The 18,817-nt window shown below is 41.2% G+C and overlaps 1 protein-coding gene across 4 annotated transcripts in view; it reads left to right on the top strand.

The window, feature by feature from the left end:
• Positions 1–11,679, top strand: part of RANBP3L (RAN binding protein 3 like) — a 46,502-nt gene extending 34,823 nt beyond the window's left edge. For 3 of the 4 annotated variants that reach the window (XM_053408308.1, XM_053408307.1, XM_053408309.1), the window contains exons 14-15: positions 223–409; positions 11,161–11,679. In XM_053408308.1, the coding sequence (XP_053264283.1) occupies positions 223–409; positions 11,161–11,204 (231 nt within the window). In that variant the 3' untranslated portion in view covers positions 11,205–11,679. Of the gene's footprint in view, positions 1–222; positions 410–5,104; positions 5,259–11,160 lie in introns of all 4 variants that reach the window. The other variant, XR_008332722.1, reaches the window with a different exon arrangement.
• Positions 11,680–18,817: the final 7,138 nt, after the last annotated feature.

Genomic DNA, 18,817 nt, shown 5'->3' with positions numbered 1-18,817 from the left:
ACTCCCGACTCCGACGCCTGACAATTCTACTATGTAAAACCACACTGAGCATTTGAAGGCAGTGCATAAATAACATAGAATCACAGAATTGCTCAGTTGGAAGGGACACCTGTCACTCCAGTTCTTTTCAGTAACTTTGGAATCTCTTTGGTGTGCTCAGTTTTTCACTGGTCAACTGGAAAACAGTACCTAATAGACCTATTTGTCTTGTGCATTACACAGGCAAGCTCCAAGGATGCAGCTTCTCTATACGCAGCAATCCACCACCGCCTTGTTGCAATGAGGAGCTTTGCTGATCAGGAATGTGATGTAAACCATGTAGAGCAAGAGCCAGATATTCAACCACTGAATTATGACAGTGATGAGGACGAGAATGAAAAAATAACTCAAGTGAGCAACAACAAATCAGGTGAGCAAAGCTCTCTGCAGGACCAGACAAAGGCTGTATTTTTATAACCATTATCCTAAGCCATCTACATAAAAAATAATGGGGGCTGGCTTTGCTGCAAAGTGAGAAGTAGCTCTGCTGCTGTTCACATTCCTTTCCCAGACCCACAACTTGGTGGGATGTGCATTGCCGTAGGAAAAGGGGGTTATACACACCCCAATATTATTTTTTTAAAAAAATAGAGGCACAATGAGGCGGTCGAACAGATTGCACTGCCTTCATCACGACTTTGTGAAAACAGAAAATGATAAATGCATCCGGTATTTTAAGTCGTTGTGCTATATTGTATTTTGTTTTGGATCGGAAGCTATTTGGAGTAATATTTTACTAGAAAAATGGGGAATGAATATTAAATCACCCTCTAGGAGTGGAGTGGGAAGATCAATACAAGGTAAAATGAGTCATATTACTATAAATTAATTGCTTCACTCCTTGCAAGGGGTTAAATCTCATTGAACCATAGCAGGATTTACTTCTGAGCAAACATGGTTAGGATTTTGATGCCTATCAAAATAAGGAATGTAATAATAAGCAGCTACCCCACTCCTGAAAGTTCCCTGCTTCTGAAAAAAATAGGGTGAGTGGGAGATATTCTGAAGCAACTGCTTTTCAAAGTAAAAATTAAAAAGGGTTGACTACTTATTGAGCGATCATTCTTGTTTGTGATTATACTGAAGGAAATGTTGTCCCATATTTTCTGGTGCATTTCCCCATCAATTTAATTACTGTGAAAAATCTGGATTTGGAGGAGGAGCTCCAATCCTTTTTAATTGTGCAACCTGAATTTGCTGGTATGTGATGGAATGCTAGCTTCAATATTACTCTTTTCCTTAGAGAAGTCACTAGAAATTGTGGACCTTTGCCACCAGAGGGCATATTGTTCCTCACGTCTGTGCCTGGCTGGCTCCTACCTATGGCTTCTTTGCATAGGCCACTGTTGAAGGTTTCCAACCATCTGCCATCTCCTTTCCTTGAGTGAACATTCCACCTGTCCTTGACCTTAAGCTCTCTTTTTAGTCAAATTCATAGCCCACCTTTCTGATCTGCCTCTACCCTGAACTCCTTTTCCGTCATCACTTCCTGCTTCCTGCTTGGATAGACTATATCTCATATATATATATATATATATATATATATATATATATATATATATAACATATAATTTTCAATAGTAATTAAACATACTTCTACATCTTATTCAAATTTTTGACTTCCATCAATCCTGTCTGAAAATTTTCCAATCTAATCTCTCAGTATGCATTTCTCATCTTCCCTATTACATTTCAAACTCATCACCAATATCTCTATCTTTTTCTACTTTGTAACACTTCATATATTTCTCCTTACAAAACTTCTTGTAGTCCTACTAGCGTAATTTGTTGATTACAGTTGCTCTTCAAATAATTCATATACTTTTTCCAATCTTCTGTAAATCTCTGGTCCCACAGGTTTCAAATCCTTCCTGTCATTTTGTCCAATTCTGCATAGTCCATTAATTTCGTCTGCCATTCTTCTTTCGTTGGAATTTCTTCTTGTTTCCATTTCTGGGCTAACAACACTCTTGCCGCAGTTGTTGCATATAAAAACAATTTAACATCTTGCCTATTAATGTCCTGACCTATAATACCAAGAAAAAATGCTTCTGGTTTTTTAAAAAATGTATATTTCAACATCTTTTTCATCTCATCTTTACTTTTTTTACATTCCCACCACATATGATAAAATGTTCCTTCTTTTTCTTTACATTTCCAACATTTATTATTTGTCTTATACATTTTAGCTAATTTCACTGGTGTAATATACCATCTATATATCATTTTCATCATATTCTCTTTCAAAGCATTACAGGCTGTAAATTTTATCCGTTCATTCCACAACCTTTCCCATTCTTTAAGCTGTATATTATATCCAAAGTCTTTTGCCCAATGAAGCAATTACCGATTTCTGGATAGACTATATCTGAGGGTGACTCCTTTCATCTCTGCCTCTGGTTCTCGCTCCTATTGGTTCCTGAAAGAGAAACAAACCACCTTGTCCGCAGGTCCTTTCATGGAAAAGTAGGGATGGAAGGATCTGTCCATTTATGTTCTCTCTGTTTCTAATTTTCCCACTCGTAAATTCACTTCTTCACATTTCTGCCGCAATTTGCCATTTTCAACTCCTCTTGGAAATTCTTCAACATTTTAGTGTCAATTTCTCCTGACAAAGACACTTTTGTATGCAGACTTGACTATTATACACATTTTTGCAAGCATTCCCATGAGGGCACATAACTCACTGGTAGGGCATCTGCGTTGCATGCAGAAGGTCCCAGGTCCAATCCCTCACATATCCATGCAGGGCTAAGAAAGACTCATTGCCTGAAGCTCTGGGGAGCTTCTTCCCAGGCAGTGTGGACAATTCTGAGCCATACGGGCCCATTATCTGACTCTGCACACAACTTCCTACATTCCTATGATAAAACCTAGTTTTTGTCAACGTGAATAGTGTCTGCTGAATGGTTACCATGATTGGATGGTCTTCATAGTTCTCTGGGTGCAGCCAGATGTTACATCAGACATGTGGCTACCACCAAATGTAGCAACTCCTCCTTCATTTTTCCATGTAATGCCTTGTTGTTGTTTAGTCGTTTAGTCGTGTCCGACTCTTCATGACCCCATGGACCAGAGCATGCCAGGCACTTTTGTCTTCCACTGCCTCCCGCAGTTTAATCAAATTCATGCTGATAGCTTCGAGAACACTGTCCAACCATCTCGTCCTCTGTCATCCCCTTCTCCTTGTGCCCTCCATCTTTCCCAACATCAGGGTCTTTTCCAGGGAGTCTTCTCTTCTCATGAGGTGGCCAAAGTATTGGAGTCTCAGCTTCAGGATCTGTCCTTCCAGTGAGCACTCAGGGCTGATTTCCTTCAGAATGGAGAGGTTTGATCTTCTTGCAGTCCGTGGGACTCTCAAGAGTCTCCTCCAGCACCATAATTCAAAAGCATCAATTCTTCGGTGATCAGCCTTCTTTATGGTCCAGCCCTCACTTCCATACATCACTACTGGGAAAACCATGGCTTTAACTATACGGACTATACTTTTCCATGTAATGCCTAGCAATACAAAATTTGTGACTTTCCTCATCATTCTTCCATTTCATTGACTGCTGCTGCTGCTCTGAGGGGGCTGAGAATTTCAGAGCACATAATAATGCAGGTTTTGTATTGCTAAGTGTTACCAGAAGTGTGCTGGTTTCAGTAGCTGCTACACATCTGTTGTACTGCACCGAGTTGACCCCACTGATGCCACTCCCATTAATCTCATTCTGGTCCTCTTCCTATGTTTCTTTTCGGCGTCTGTTCAGCTTGTGAGGCATGTGCTTGCGCTCAAGCCTTAATCTCACACCGTGTCTCTGGGGATTTGCACCCAAGAGGGTCCTAACATGCATTATTGTTGTGGGGCAATTTTGATTGGGTCTGATCCCCAAACACACCTGCAGTTCCTCAAAAGAGGAAGCAATGTGGGTCGAACGAATGATATAGTTTTTGATGCTGATGTGGGAAAGAAGCACATTATTTAAATGGCTTGTGAGCAGTAACTAAGAAACTGGGGGACAAATCAGGAAGTCCTTGTTTTGAATCTCATCTGTTCCATGAATTGACTAGGCTACTCTCTCCTAATCTGCAGTATGGGGACAATAAGACTGACAGAGTTCGGGAAGGATTTCAACAAGATGATGCGTGTAAATGATTTGAACACATGAAAGCACTAAACAGATGTTAAGTAGAAGTAGTAGCCAGTGGCAGAGTGCATGCTTAGCTGAATCTGTGACCTCTCCAGTTAGAGGGGTCCTTGGTGTCAGGATAGGGAAAGACCACTCAGTATAAAAGGACAGCAAAAGACCATTTCATGCAACCACAACATGGTGGTTCTCATGCTACAACAGGAGACAATATAAAAATGTGTGCTAGAGCAGAAAACTGAGTAGGTGAAAAGAATGGAAGAGGAACTGACTATATCCAAAGTTCCTGTCTACTGCATACTGATTTTATGCTATTTTCTGAAGGAAAAATGCATGTCTTATGGACCCTCTCTTTGAAGTAAGCCCTATTGATTACAGTGGGACTTACTTCCAAGTAAACATGCATAGGAGTGTGCTGAACCATTGCTTGTGTAAGGAGGGCACAAAAAGACCTGCGATAAACCTGAAGAACCAAACGTTTTTATTTTTAAACTGTGACTATGGTATACTATATACAGCTCACTCTGCCCACCAAACAGCAGCCGCTTCAGTCAGCATTCATGCAGAACCTCTCCCCTTCAACTTGTCTGTGTGACTTCCGAGAAGGAGATAATAAAAGGCTGGAATTTGTTTGCGAGTTGAAGGTACTCTCCAATCTATGTGCCGACTTGCAAGTTAAACAATCATGTTGACAAGCAAAGGCCTCTGACACAGATTTGGGGAAAACAGCTAAGGGTCAGTGGCCAGTGATGATAACTGAGGCCACAGTCCTTGAGGGACATCCAAACTGTGGTACATACAGTGTTCTTTTCACTGTGATGGACTTCGCAGTGAGGGTGTGTGTGTGTGTGTGGTGCATGAGAAAAAATGAGTGAAGTTATATAAACCCTTACAATTCCCTGCAGCCAGTGAGTCCAAATTCCTCTTCCATCCAGGTCCCAGAGATTGCTGACAACCCAGGCCCCATCTGTTATCAAGCAACCTTGGCAGGTCCTCTGACGGCCCCTGCTTTATTTTATTTATCCTGACTATGTCCACCTCAGTCTGCTTATCTTTCATGCCAGCTGACCCTGTTGTAATACTATCAAGGTACGCAGCCCAACCTTTGCTGAGATTTCACTCCAAACACCATTTGCAAAATGTTTCCTGCTGCTCTAAAGTTGCCAGCTTTTGTCATGTTCTGTGTTTTCAGTAGATGCATGGCGGGTAGACATCAGTGGGTGCAGTTTTTCCCATTAATGCATCTCAATGCCAGAAAAAAAGGCTCACTTGGTGATTCTGACTCTATTCATTAGAGATTTTTTTTAAAAAACCCTCTGTAGATAAAAACTGGGGCAGTGGAGTCGTCGAGTGTCACTCTTGCAACTCCACACATGCTGTATCAGGGCAAGTTTACATGGCTCTGATTTAATGTATGATGTTCTTTTTGCAGTTTGAAAAGGGGCTAATAATAATAATAATAATAATAATAATAATAATAATAATAATTTTATTATTTATACCCCGTCTATCTGGCTGGGTTTCTCCAGCCACTCTGGGCAGCCTCCAACAGAACACTAAAAACAGAATAAAACTTCAAACATTAAAAACTGCCCTAAACAGGGCTGCCATCATATTTCTTCTAAAAGTCAGATAGTTTTTTATTTCCTTGACATTTGATGGGAGGGCATTCCACAGGGCGGGCACCACTACTGAGAAGGCCCTCTGCCTGGTTCCCTGTAACCTCACTTCTCACAGTAAAGGAACCACCAGAAGGCCCTTGGCGCTGGACCTCAGTGTCCGGGCTGAACAATAGGGGTGGAGATGCTCCTTCAGGTATACTGGAAGAAATGGGTGGGTACTGCTTGAGCTTCTCTTCATTTTTACTCTTCCAGGCTGTTTACCCAGTTTTACATGCCTGTAATGCCTTTGGAAGACAGCTCTGTATTTTCCCAGACTTTATTCAGGCACATGCTATGGTAGCCAAAATGGATAAGTTGTTTGGGAATTTTTGTCCAACTTCCAGAGGGGCAGGTGTGTTAGGCTGTTGCCTCAAAAATGGCAAGAGTGCTGAGACACCTGAAAAGCTATCCACATATCTTGGGAAATAAGCTTTTGTAGAATGAAGCCAAAATGCTAAATAGAAAGCAAGTGTGCAACAGTGGATACAATATTGTACTAGGATTGGGGTGACCCAGATTCAAATCCCCACACAGCCATGAAATTTATTGTGTGGTGTTGGGCTAGTCAATGTTTCTCAGACTAACCAACAACCTAAAATTAATTTGATGATAAAATTGGGGGGGGGGGGTAGCTGGGGGCAGAGAAACCCATACATGAGTATGGGGAAATGAGCATGTAAGAAACAAAATGAATATGTACACGATAAGCACAGTGAGCGTACACAACAGTAATCACCCTACCTTTGCTATTCTTTCTTAACAGCTGTAGTGGGAAAGCCAACCATTGTCTGGCTTGGGTCCTGAACAAATAGAATCAAATGTATCCATAAATTCTAGTTTAGCAATTTCATGCAGGAACTCTTTGAAGTTCCTTTGCTAGATAATGTGACCTGCTGGCTAGCAGCAGAATATCCTGGGAGACTAAATATTCCCACCCTTACTTCTGATAGAAGTCATTTTTATTGTTGAGAATGACTTGTAGACGGAAGCATGGCATTGTTTGCAAGTGAAAGCATATATCACATTGAGGAGTAAGCCAGTGAATGAGTTCTGAGGATGCCTCTCATATTGATGTCTCATAATTGTACATCTGAGTGGAAACATTAGTGCAGTAAGGGCTATTTTCTAAGTTTGTGGACCACCACATTTTCTTTTGGTTTATAGCTAAAAGAAGCACCACATGAGATGACAATTGAAATCCTTCCAAATTAAAACTCAGCTCCTTGGTTACGATCTGCCGAAGCTATCTGTGTGTATATTTGGGATTGTTTTTGTTCGTGAACAAAAAGAGTCAGGGTTTTCTCTAAGGTTTCCACAGCAGCTGCTTGTGCTGCTGTCAAGGCAAGCTGTTTCATTTTAAAATTAAACAGAAAAAGCCCTTTCCTCTTCAGCATGTGGCAGGAAACTTCAAAGAAAGCTCTTACTCTTTTTTTTCTTTATTAAAGTGCTTTGGGCACCACCTGAAAGTGCACAAACAACCACTACTGATCTTAAAGTTACACACACAGAGAGAGAGAGGGAGGGGTAAGAGATGAATGAAGTCTTTGAAAAACTGGCAGGCGAGAATGTGCAACATGCTTCGAGCGCTCAGAATTCCTCTTCGCTTTGTTCTCAAGAGTTCCTTTGTTCCAGTCTGGAAAATTTGCCTGCTTACAAGCCCCAACAGTCTACACTCCTGCTCATTGCTCCATTCGCAAAGATACAATATTATTGTCCTTGATTATATTCGGATCTTGTTTTATGTTATATATCTGTAGGTTATACACAAGGGAGATCTGCAACAAAATGTGGCAGTGTGAAATCCTCCTGTTCAGGATACTCCTGGTTTTCCATTTTTCGCCCCCTCCTCCTGGCCAGTCTGCATTCCATATCCATTCAGCATGCTCAACCATTATTGGGTTGTTTGGCTCTTATACCCTAGGGTTTTTCCTAAACATTTTGTACCATTTATAATTTTGGTTTCCCTTGAGCTTGCTGAAATATCCCTCTTGTGTATGGATGGTCCTGTTTTGGCTACTTAAGGGCCAACTGTTATTATGAGTTGTTAATCTGTGTATCTGAAGAAGTGTGCATGCACACGAAAGCTCATACCAAGAACTAACTTAGTTGGTCTTTAAGGTGCTACTGGAAGGAAAAAATTTTTTTGTTTTTACAATAATAGAATTATAGAGCTGTAGTGCTAACACGGGTGGCGCTGTGGGTTAAACCACAGAGCCTAGGACTTGCCAATCAGAACGTGGCGGTTCGAATCCCCATGACGGGGTGAGCTCCCATTGCTCGGTCCCTGCTCCTGCCAAGCTAGCAGTTCGAAAGCATGTCAAAGTGCAAGTAGATAAACAGGTACCGCTCCGGCGGGAAGGTAAACAGCGTTTCCGTGTGCTGCTCTGGTTCACCAGAAGTGGCTTAGTCATGCTGGCCACATGACCCGGAAGCTGTATGCCGGCTCCCTCAGCCAATAAAGCGAGATGAGCGCCGCAACCCCAGAGTCGGCCACGACTGGACCTAATGGTCAGGGGTCCCTTTACCTTTACTTAGTGCTGAAAGGGACCACAAGGGTCATCTAGACCAACCCCCTGCAATGCAGGAATCTTTTATGCCAAGTGAATAATAATTGTGCGTTTTGTTGTATTACACTTATTTTTAATAAAGGACCAGAAAAAATAAAGTAAAAATGCAACTATAACATGAATCGTAATAGGCCACTGATACAATTGAAAACAAAGTTGTTCTGTGAGCATAGCAGCAGATGTGTGAGCATGAAACCCTGTGGCTACAGCTGATAACTCTTGAGATTAAAAAAATTTTTGGTACCTGGGGGGCTCTAATAATAATAATAAATAATTTATTTGTACCCCGCCCATCCGGCTGGGTTTCCCCAGCCACTCTGGGCGGCTTCCAACAAAGATTAAAAATACATTAAAATGTCGCATATTAAAATCTTCCCTAAACTTCCCTGATGATGACATACAGGGACTCAGGTCTATGGTGGAGCCAGGGAATTAAACCCTGTTGTTTCAGGAAGGACTGTGCCAGAGTTCTGCCATTTCTGACACCGCCCCCTTTCTTTTCTGGCAACTAGCAAAATCCCAGCCAGGCCTCTTTCTTCTGATTGGTTGGCAGCCTTATTTCTGATGCCAGTCATACTAAAGTTGCAATCCTATGCACACAGTGCATAGTAAAAATGTATGGGATTGAGGATTGAGCCACTTTTAAATTAATGGTGGAAGTGAGTTGTTAATCTCGTGAACTGGGTTCGATTCCCTGCTCCTCCACATGCAGCTGCTGGGTGACCTTGGGCTAGTCACACTTCTCTGAAGTCTCTCAGCCCCACTCACCTCACAGAGTGTTTGTTGTGGGAGAGGAAGGGAAAGGAGAATGTTAGCCGCTTTGAGACTCCTTAGGGTAGTGATAAAGCGGGATATCAAATCCAAACTCCTCCTTCTTCTGGTGGAGACATGGCTGCAAAGGTTGCAAAATAGAGAAAATGTTAAATAATAAATAGCTTTATTAAATAGATAGCTTCAACTGGGCTGCACTGTGATATGCAGGAAAGTTCCATTAATCTGAAAATAGCCATGTATAACAGCTTCTGTATGCTGACCAATGAAAAGCTTATCTATATCCCCCCCCCAATTGCTAGGTTCCCACAGGAAAAAATAACCAGAGCAATGCACTTGTTTATGAAACACTCTTCCTGAAAAGCATAATCAGTAACCCCACACTTCATGTAAGGCTGATGGCATTAAAGAAAAAGAAAATTCCCTGCAGATAAATGACTACTTACACTTCATTTTTCTTTATGTCCTGATTTCAACCAATATCGTGAAGTTATGGTCAGAGCAGATCCACTGAAAGCAGTGGACTCAAGTTAGCATTTTATTCCAGTGACGTGGCTGGAAACTTTCCCTTCCACGAAACGTTGGCATCAGTTGAAACATCTTATTAGATATAGATGTACTCTATGCAATTCTATTTGCTTTCTTTCAATAAATCGACCCCTTAGGCTGTGCTAAAAATGATTAATCAGCTCATCCTTCAAAATGAGCTTTCCTCCACCTGAACATAAAAAGAACCCTGATTAATCAAAACAAGTCCCATCTAGCTAAGCATCCTGTTATCACAGTGGCCAACCAGAGGCCCAAGGGAAATCCACAAGCCAACCCTGAGTGCAATAGCACTCTTTTCACTTGTGATTCCCAGGAGGTGGTATTTTTCAGGAGTATATTGCTTACAACACTGCAGGTGGTACACATCCACCTTTGGCTAGTCGCCAATAATAGCCTTATCCTTCATTCATTTATCTAACCTCATTTTTAAAGCCATCCAAGTTTGTAAAGATCACTACATCTTGAGGAATGAACCTCGTAGCTGTTTATTTGCATGTTTATTTCACTGTCGGAAATGTATGTCACAAGTTATGAATAAGTTCTCTTTGTAGTTTTGGGGATGGTGCCATTTGTCCATTTTTTTAAAATATAAATAAGAAAACCATCAATCTTCAATTGCTTTTTTACATTTCAGTCATACCCACTTTAACAAGTGGCTCCTGAAGGGTTGACCATGAGTCAGTGTGACTCAATAGATAGATAGATAGATAGATGGATGATAGATGATAGATGATAGATGATAGATAGATAGATAGATAGATGATAGATGAAAGATGATAGATGATAGATGATAGATAGATAGATAGATAGATAGATGATAGATAGATAGATGATAGATGATAGATAGATATCACCATGTTCTGCACAAATTAAGAGCCTGTGTGGTGTAGTGGTTAAGAGCGGTAGTCTCGTAATCTGGGGAACTGGGTTCGCGTCTCCGCTCCTCCACATGCAGCTGCTGGGTGACCTTCGGCTAGTCACACTTCTCTGAAGTCTCTCAGCCTCACTCACCTCACAGAGTGTTTGTTGTGGGGGAGGAAGGGAAAGGAAAATGTTAACCGTTCTGAGACTCCTTCGGGTAGTGATAAAGCGGGATATCACATCCAAACTCCTCCTCTTCTTCTTTTCTCTCAACAGCTGAGGTCAGGAAGAACCTGTTCTCATAGGAAAAAGCTGATTGTGTACATTCTAAGCCACATTCCAAAGCACTGTGGGGATGGTTTGGTTTAAAGAAACAATCTTTGCAGATTAATTTGGTACTTGTGGTTATCTTGAAATTACCCCCCCCCCCCGGTATACTTGTCCTCTCTCGTGAATCAGTGATGCTGTTTGGGCTGCGTAAGCACAAGCTCCTGAAGTCTCCAAGTGATATTAGCACATATAGATGACGTGGTACCAATCGCTTACCATGGAAGTAACCAATCGCTTTCCATTCTTCTCCAGATCATTCTCAGTGGATTCGCCGACAGCCTGTGGTCTGTTCGTGACAACTTGCTACCTCCAATCAAAGTAAAAAAAAACACCCAGAAACTTCTTTTTTAAAAAAATACCCTAGAAGCTCTTACGACATCAGCATGTGAGGAAATTTTGCACACTTTTTGTATGACTAAGGGGCAAAAACTTTTCAGGGTTGACTTAGCACACAGAGGATACACGAAACAAGCACTTTATGGGTTCCAGTCGTCCTTCCTTTTACTTATACAGGAATTAGAGAATGGCCCCAGCTCTTTAAGAATTTTTTAAATAAAAAGACTTCAGTTTTTTGAACAAATGATCTTTAAGGACAATTTTAAAGAAAAAGAGAATCCTAATTGAAGTTCTTTCATCATATTGATGGAATCCATCATTTATCCATGAATTACTGACTGCGTTAATTCCACATAGATTTATCTACACAATGACTGTCCACAAAAATCTATTATGAGTACAGCTATATAATAAATATTTTTCTTAGCAGTCACAGCATAGCATTCAGCAGCTGATATTTCTGTGAAGTTTTTGGCATGGTAAGCTATTTTAGGGAACTTTCCCGATCCAGAAAAATAGAATATGAATGTAGAAATAGTTGGTTGCAATTGGTTGTGCTATGTGCACAAATCTGGTGTATGTTTGTGTGAATGTGGGGCACGGGGTGTGTGTGTGTGCATTCAGCAACCTAGTAATGTATGCACAACAACAAACCTCCTATTACGTAGGGATCCCCCATGTAACCAAAACTTTTGCTCTGGGAACTTTTTTTTTTAACTAGGGAGGATAGCAGCCTATTCTGAAATGGGCCAAAAATCTCTAAAATAATTTTGTATATATGAAAAGTAACTAATCTGAGCACTGGATTAAGCTACAAGCTTGCAAGTTAGCCAGCAACAATTAAGCAACAATTGCACTTAATTGCCATTTTGTTTCCTTAGATATGTAACCATATAAGAAGGTACAGTGGTACCTCGGGTTAAATACTTAATTCGTTCCGGAGGTCCATTCTTAACTTGAAACTATTCTTAACCTGAAGCACCACTTTAGCTAATGGGGCATCCTGCTGCCACCATGACGCCGGCTGCACGATTTCTGTTTTCATCCTGAAGCAAAATTCTTAACCTGAGGTAATATTTATGGGTTAGCGGAGTCTGTGACCTGAAGCGTATGTAACCTGAAGCGTATGTAACCCGAGGTTCCACTGTATACATATCTTGCATGGCATGGATTAAAAATGTAAGAAGAGCCGTACAGAATCAGGCCAAAGACCTCTCTAGCCAGCCTATCTACCTTGCTTCCCACAACAGCCAATCAGATGCCTACGGAAAGCCCATAAGCAGTATATAAGCACAATAAACTCCTGTTGTTATTCTCTGGCAAGTGGTGTTCACCCTGATTCAATCATAAGGCTAAACGGATGGTTTATTAAGATATGGCTTAGTGTTATGTGCAAACCATGTCTTACAGCTGAATCTATGGCTTGTTGTTGGCTTGTGAACCTTGGTTTAATAGTGGCTTATGTTACATGGGAACAGCACCCTTCCTTAACCGTGGTTTGTTTAACCGTCTCAGGTGCTCACCAAACCAGCAGCTGGAAATGAAAAGCATCTGTGGTTGACGCATGGTAAACTCATGGTTTTTTAAAACAAACTATGGCTTAGCATTATATACCAACCATGCCAATCACTTGCTTCCTTCGATCCTAGAGACAACATATAGCAATCACGATTAGTGGCCATTTTATAGCCTTATCCATCCTCTTTGTAAATCCATTTAAACTGGTTGCCATCACCACATCTTGTAGTAGTCAGTTCCATAGTTTAACTATGGGCCTTGGTCCAGTATACCTGAAGGAGTGTCTCCACCCCCATCGTTCTGCCTGGACACTGAGGTCCAGTGCCAAGGGCCTTCTGGCGGTTCCCTTGCTGTGAGAAGCCAAGTTACAGGGAATCAGGCAGAGGGCCTTCTCGGTAGTGGCACCCGCCCTGTGGAATGCCCTCCCACCAGATGTCAAAGAGAAAAACAACTACCAGACTTTTAGAAGACATCTGAAGTTAGCCCTGTTTAGGGAAGCAAAATCAAATCAAAATCAAATATCTTTAATACGGTCAGTGACCAGAAAGCAATTCATAAAAAATATGACATTAAAAGTAGTATTGTGCTACAAATAACAGTAGAAATATGGTCAGTTCACAGAATTGGTGCTTATATTTATGACCAGGTTTCGCCTTTTAAGGTTTTAAAAATTCAATTCAGGTGTCACTACTGTTTATTATCTGTTATGTACTGAGTTGAATAGGATCCAAACTGCAGCAGTCTGATTGGTCCTAGAACAATAGGATCCAAAAGGCAGCAGTCTGATTGGTCCTAGAACAATAGGATTCAGAATGCAGCAGTCTGATTGGTCCTAGAACAATGCAGCAGTATGATTGGTTGGCAGGAACTACCCAATCATGCTCCAGATAGAAGTGAATCCACAACCTGATTGGCTTACAGTAGAATTCCGGAATTAGCCAATCATGTGCAGCCCATTGTGTAAATAATGTATATAAAGCAGATACTTTGAGGGGACATTCATTCATTCCTCCTCACCACTATGAGCTGAATAAAGAGCATGAAATCACTTTGCGACTCTGAGTATATTTCAGAACGCATCAAAAATGCTTCTGAAATCCTGCTGAAAACTTTGCCTGATGTGAGGGATATCCTGCTGCCAAAGGTAAAAGCTTCATCATTAACTACATGAACACTTAAAAGCTAGTTTTTGTTTGCAAAGGCTGTATCTGTCAGCCTAGCACATGCAACAGTCCAAAGAGTATTTCCAAAGCTCGTATTGGTATCCATCATTCCACAAGTTGCTGTGTGTTTTTGGAAAAAATATGTTCAGGGCTGTGCTCTCTGTGTGTTTCTAAATGAGCCATGGTTTTCTTGGGTATTGCATTTCCTGTTTGTGGACACCTTTCATATATAAAGTGTTTCATGCAGTGCAACCCTTCTCCTCTTGACTTGGAAGCAGATCCCACTGTGTTCGTTAAATGTGTTCAGGATTGCAACCCCAATATCATCCATGCTGTGTGAGGAATTGAGGCTGCTATTCATAGGAATGTAAGATGCACGCAAGCTGGTTATGGGTGCCACAGTCATGCTTCCCAGCCACTGGGATAGCTCAGTTGGTAGAGCATGAGACACTCAGGGTTGTGGATTTGAGCCCCACATTGGGCAAAAGATTCCTGCATCACAGGGGGTTAGACTAGAAGACCCATGTGTTGCCTTCGAACTCTGCAATTGTATGATTCTGTGATTCTACCCACTGATATACATAGGAACAGGGGAAGCCTCCTTAGAAATGGAAGTAGTACACAGCCATGATTCACAACTGGTTGTTGTCAACAACCCTATCTTCCATGAAATTTTATAAATCTTTTTTAAAGCCATCCAAGTTGGGTGACCATCATTTAAGAACATAGAACAGCCTCTTGGCAGTGGTCCATCTACTCCTGCATCCTGTTCTCACAGTGGCCAACCAGATGCCTACGAGAAACCCACAAACAGGACCCAAGCAGAAGAGCACTGTCCCCACCTGTGTTCTCCAGCAAAATCACTACATCTTGTGGCAGTAAGTTCCATAGTTCAACTATATGCAATCCTATTAAAAATAAGAAAGTGGCCTGAGTCCAGACAATGGGTGTCCACCTCGGAAAGACTGCACTGTTTGCTTCACACTTTAGTAATCCTTAATCCATCTTCCCTGCTAGCCTCTCATCTTGGATAATTTGCTCTAGGCATCCTGTATAAAAAGGACAAGTGGCTCATGCAACTGTTAGGGGGAAATCAGAAGAGCCTGATGTTAGGTGCACAGGGGCAAAGCCCTTGAACCATCTATGGGTCTTGAGTCCTGTACAGCCTTATCAGGTGCTAACACAACCCAGACATCTAACAGTGAGTGACTTGCTCAAGAATAACTAGCAAATTCATAACCCAGCTCTGCCACAATCAGCTCACTCCACTATATTATATAGACACAATCAGTTAATTTTGTTGACCTCTTCTTGATAACTTATAGGTAATCTACCTCCAACAAATTAAAGATTTAGAAAGGAGGGTGGGGTGTCAGAAAAGATGCTCCTGCACACCATGAGTGATACTTTTTTCATCAAACATTACTTTTTCAAATCACGCTTTCTGTAGGATAGTTGAGAGAAGAGCCAGCAACCACAATGGCAATCAAGTTACACGTGTTTTCAAACTAACTTTTTATTTGTGCTTAGTCAAAAAATATTTGCTTGATAAATATTTGGCCAAAAATAATATTGGCAAGACTTAAGTGCTGTTAAGTTTCCACAAGAACTCTACTCTTATCATCCCCAAACTGACAAGGAGAGCACAACTATCAAATTGTAAAGGCAGTCCACAGTTTTAGAATGTGTATATGGATGATCAAACGTAGCAAAAGCAAAGCCCAACTAGATCATACTATTATGTCCCTTCTGTCAAAGCTGCCACCCATAATAAGCAGATTAATTCCAGAACAGTTTTTGAACAATTCCTATCAAAACGCAAAGCCATAAACCATGTTTGCAAAGCAAAAGGGTCTGTTTATTTCGTAACCAGTCATATTGAGGATATGGTCCATCAAATCTGTCTCTCAGCTGTGTCTCCACTGCACTCTCAGCCTAATTCAGGATTTGTTAAGCTACCAATCAGAGTCCAGAAATAGGACTCTTAACAAATTTTTAGTCCCTAAATAAAATGTTTAAATAATTAACACATGCACTGGAACCTAAAGGTGGTCTTAAATATTTTAATTGCACTTACTTCCAGAAATTGGCTGAACTTGTGTAATTCATTTTGGGCAGACTGTAACTTGGATCAGATAATGAGTGCACTTCTGAAACTGCAGTTCAGCAGATTTCTTTACAAGGTGGTTTGAGAAGATGGAAATGGCCTTGGACCCATGCAGAACTGGGATAGACTGGACTTTAATGGGTCTGTTCCCTAGTTCCAAATACATATTATTTTCTCACTGAAGCCTGCTAATAAATCAGTGTAGGTTAACACTGAATAATCTACTTGTACTGGTTGCAGAGGAATGCAAATATTTTACTACTTGCCTCCACTTTAACTATATGGGAAAAGTTAAAATACTATGCTGAAAGGTCTCTACATGAATGGGATCAGCTTTTATTCTTGACCATCTTATACTTTTTTTTATAAAAGTGCTGCTTTAGTACTATTGCATTGTTATGAAGGTCTTTAAAAAGGTAACATATACTATTATTCATATACAAGAAATTAGTAAAGTATTCCATATGCTGTGTTTTGGATATTATTATATAATAAACAGAACCAAAAAAAAACAACAGTGACAAAATTAAGCCTTGGCTTTCATTTTCAATGAAGTATAGCATGTCTATCTTCTGCAATATATCATTTAAACATTGTATGTGGTTTCCCCTGAACTTCCTAAATTGTCAAAGTGACACGTGAGGGTGCTTACTCTCTTACCACCTCAGGCTGAGAAGTTTCCCAAGCCTGGTGTAGATAATGATGAACTAGGTGGACCAGATGTCCGAGTCACTATTTTAGCCACTATTCCTAAAAAGCTTCCTTCCCCAATAGACCCTCCTTAGTGAGGTTCACCCGTCTCTACTACTGTATTAACTTTCAGCAATCAGTTGGTGGCTGAAGAATACTTTTCCTGGCAACCCCAAGATCATTGGATGGAATAAAGTTTTCATCTGTAACTATTTTTAGGTGTCTTTAATTGTAATTGGTTTTTTAAAGAGTGCTTTAACTGTTTTAGAATGTCTTTGTTTTTAAATTGTGTATCTGTTTGCTGCCCTGGGCTCCTTGCAGAAGATGGGACATAAACCCAATGTCTAACAATACAGTAGTACCTCTGGTTAAGTACTTAATTCGTTCTGGAGGTCCATTCTTAACCTGAAACTGTTCTTAACCTGAAGCACCACTTTAGCTAATGGGGCCTCCTGCTGCCACCGTGCCGCTGGAGCATGATTTCTGTTCTCATCCTGAAGCAAAGTTCTTAACACGAGGTAATATTTCTGGGTTAGCGGAGTCTGTAACCTGAAGCGTATGTAACCTGAAGCGTATGTAACCCGAGGTACCACTGTACAAGACAGCTTCTTATGTTCCTTTGATGCACCACTAATATGCTTCTGCTTGGGTTCCAAACTCTGGCAGAGTATGGCTGTACTGGAGGCCTCCAGTAGTATAAAACCTGTCCCCTGCCCTGCTACTCAGCAGCACTTGTCCCATAGCCAGCAGCTCATCAGCTGGCTCAAAGAATGCTCTTGGTAATTTTGAAAAAAAGCAACATATTGCTTATGCATTCCAATGCTTAAAACTTTCTTTCCCTCCTTGCTGTAATCCCATTTCCTTCCTCTTTCAGTTTTAATAGTATGTGAAAGTGTTCCTTTTTTTAAAAAAAACCATTAAGATAGATGATCACAGGGATACAGAAAATGAAGGTTAATTGCGCAATCTTCTCCCCTTGGTTTTAAGCCAACGGATCACTTTTTTGAGCTCCACCTTTGCTTGGTTGATATTTGTTTAACTTCGGTAGGCAGTTTTAAAAAGAATTATGAGCAAATGACCTATGGCATACATTTCTCTTCGCTCCAGAATGTTGGCAGACTTTCTTTTTATCACTGTAACTATGGCAAGTTACAGCTTCAATTTGTTCTGGCCTTTTAGATCGTGAAGTGGCATTTTTCACCCAGCCCAGATTTAGTCACCTTTTAAATCACCAGCAGGGTTGTTGAATGTGTGCTTTGTTTATAGCATGAAAGATATAATTAAACTGAAGACATTTTCTGGATTGTAGCCGCAATGTTTTTTTTCTTTAAAATCAAAGCAGACCAACTTAGTTGGTCTCTAAGGTGCTACTGGAAGGAATTTTTATCTTGTAAAAATAGCTCTTAGGTAGGAAATGTACAGTGATAATAAACTGAGTGCTTGGCTGTTGCTTATGATAAATGTATACTTTTATTGTGTCTGGAAATATATGTCCAGAGGATTAAAAAAATATATATCAAAACGAGTTTTGTACACTGTTCCTGCAAGTAACTCATGATTCCACACACCCTTGCGCACCATCAGCCAATTTGTGGGATAGCACTGCTGGCTCCTAGATTTTGCATAGCCTCCAAACAGCCCACCCACCCTAGGCTTGGTGTATTTCAGTGATCCTTTATGTCAGGGCTGGAAGGGATTTGCTCCAATCACAATTGGCTCTGGGTTGTGAGCGTCTCCCTCCTTCTTTCAGTGAACAGCCTCCCTTCTCGGTGTGTGAAGCCCTGCAGAGCTGCTGCCAGTCCGTGCGTGCAATACTGTACTGAGTTAGATGATAGACCAAGGGAGATCAATACTTTGTATAAAGGCGGCAGCTTCCTGCAGGAAGGTGGAACTGGACAGCTCACGGCGCCCACCGGCCGCCTTCGCCTCTCCCAATCTTCCCCGCTTTATCCCTTTCCTAACTGCGGAACGTTCTCCGCCGGCGCCGGCGCGCTCTGGGCAAGGGCATTTCCTATTGGTCAAGCGCGGCGGGAGGCGCTCGAGCCCGTTTCGTGCCTCGCGCGGCTATAACGTCGCACAGAGGAGCGAGCAACCA

Source organism: Podarcis raffonei, chromosome 11 (genome assembly GCF_027172205.1).
Source record: "Podarcis raffonei isolate rPodRaf1 chromosome 11, rPodRaf1.pri, whole genome shotgun sequence".
Taxonomy (NCBI): domain Eukaryota; kingdom Metazoa; phylum Chordata; class Lepidosauria; order Squamata; family Lacertidae; genus Podarcis; species Podarcis raffonei.
This window is presented reverse-complemented; position numbering and strand designations above follow the sequence as displayed.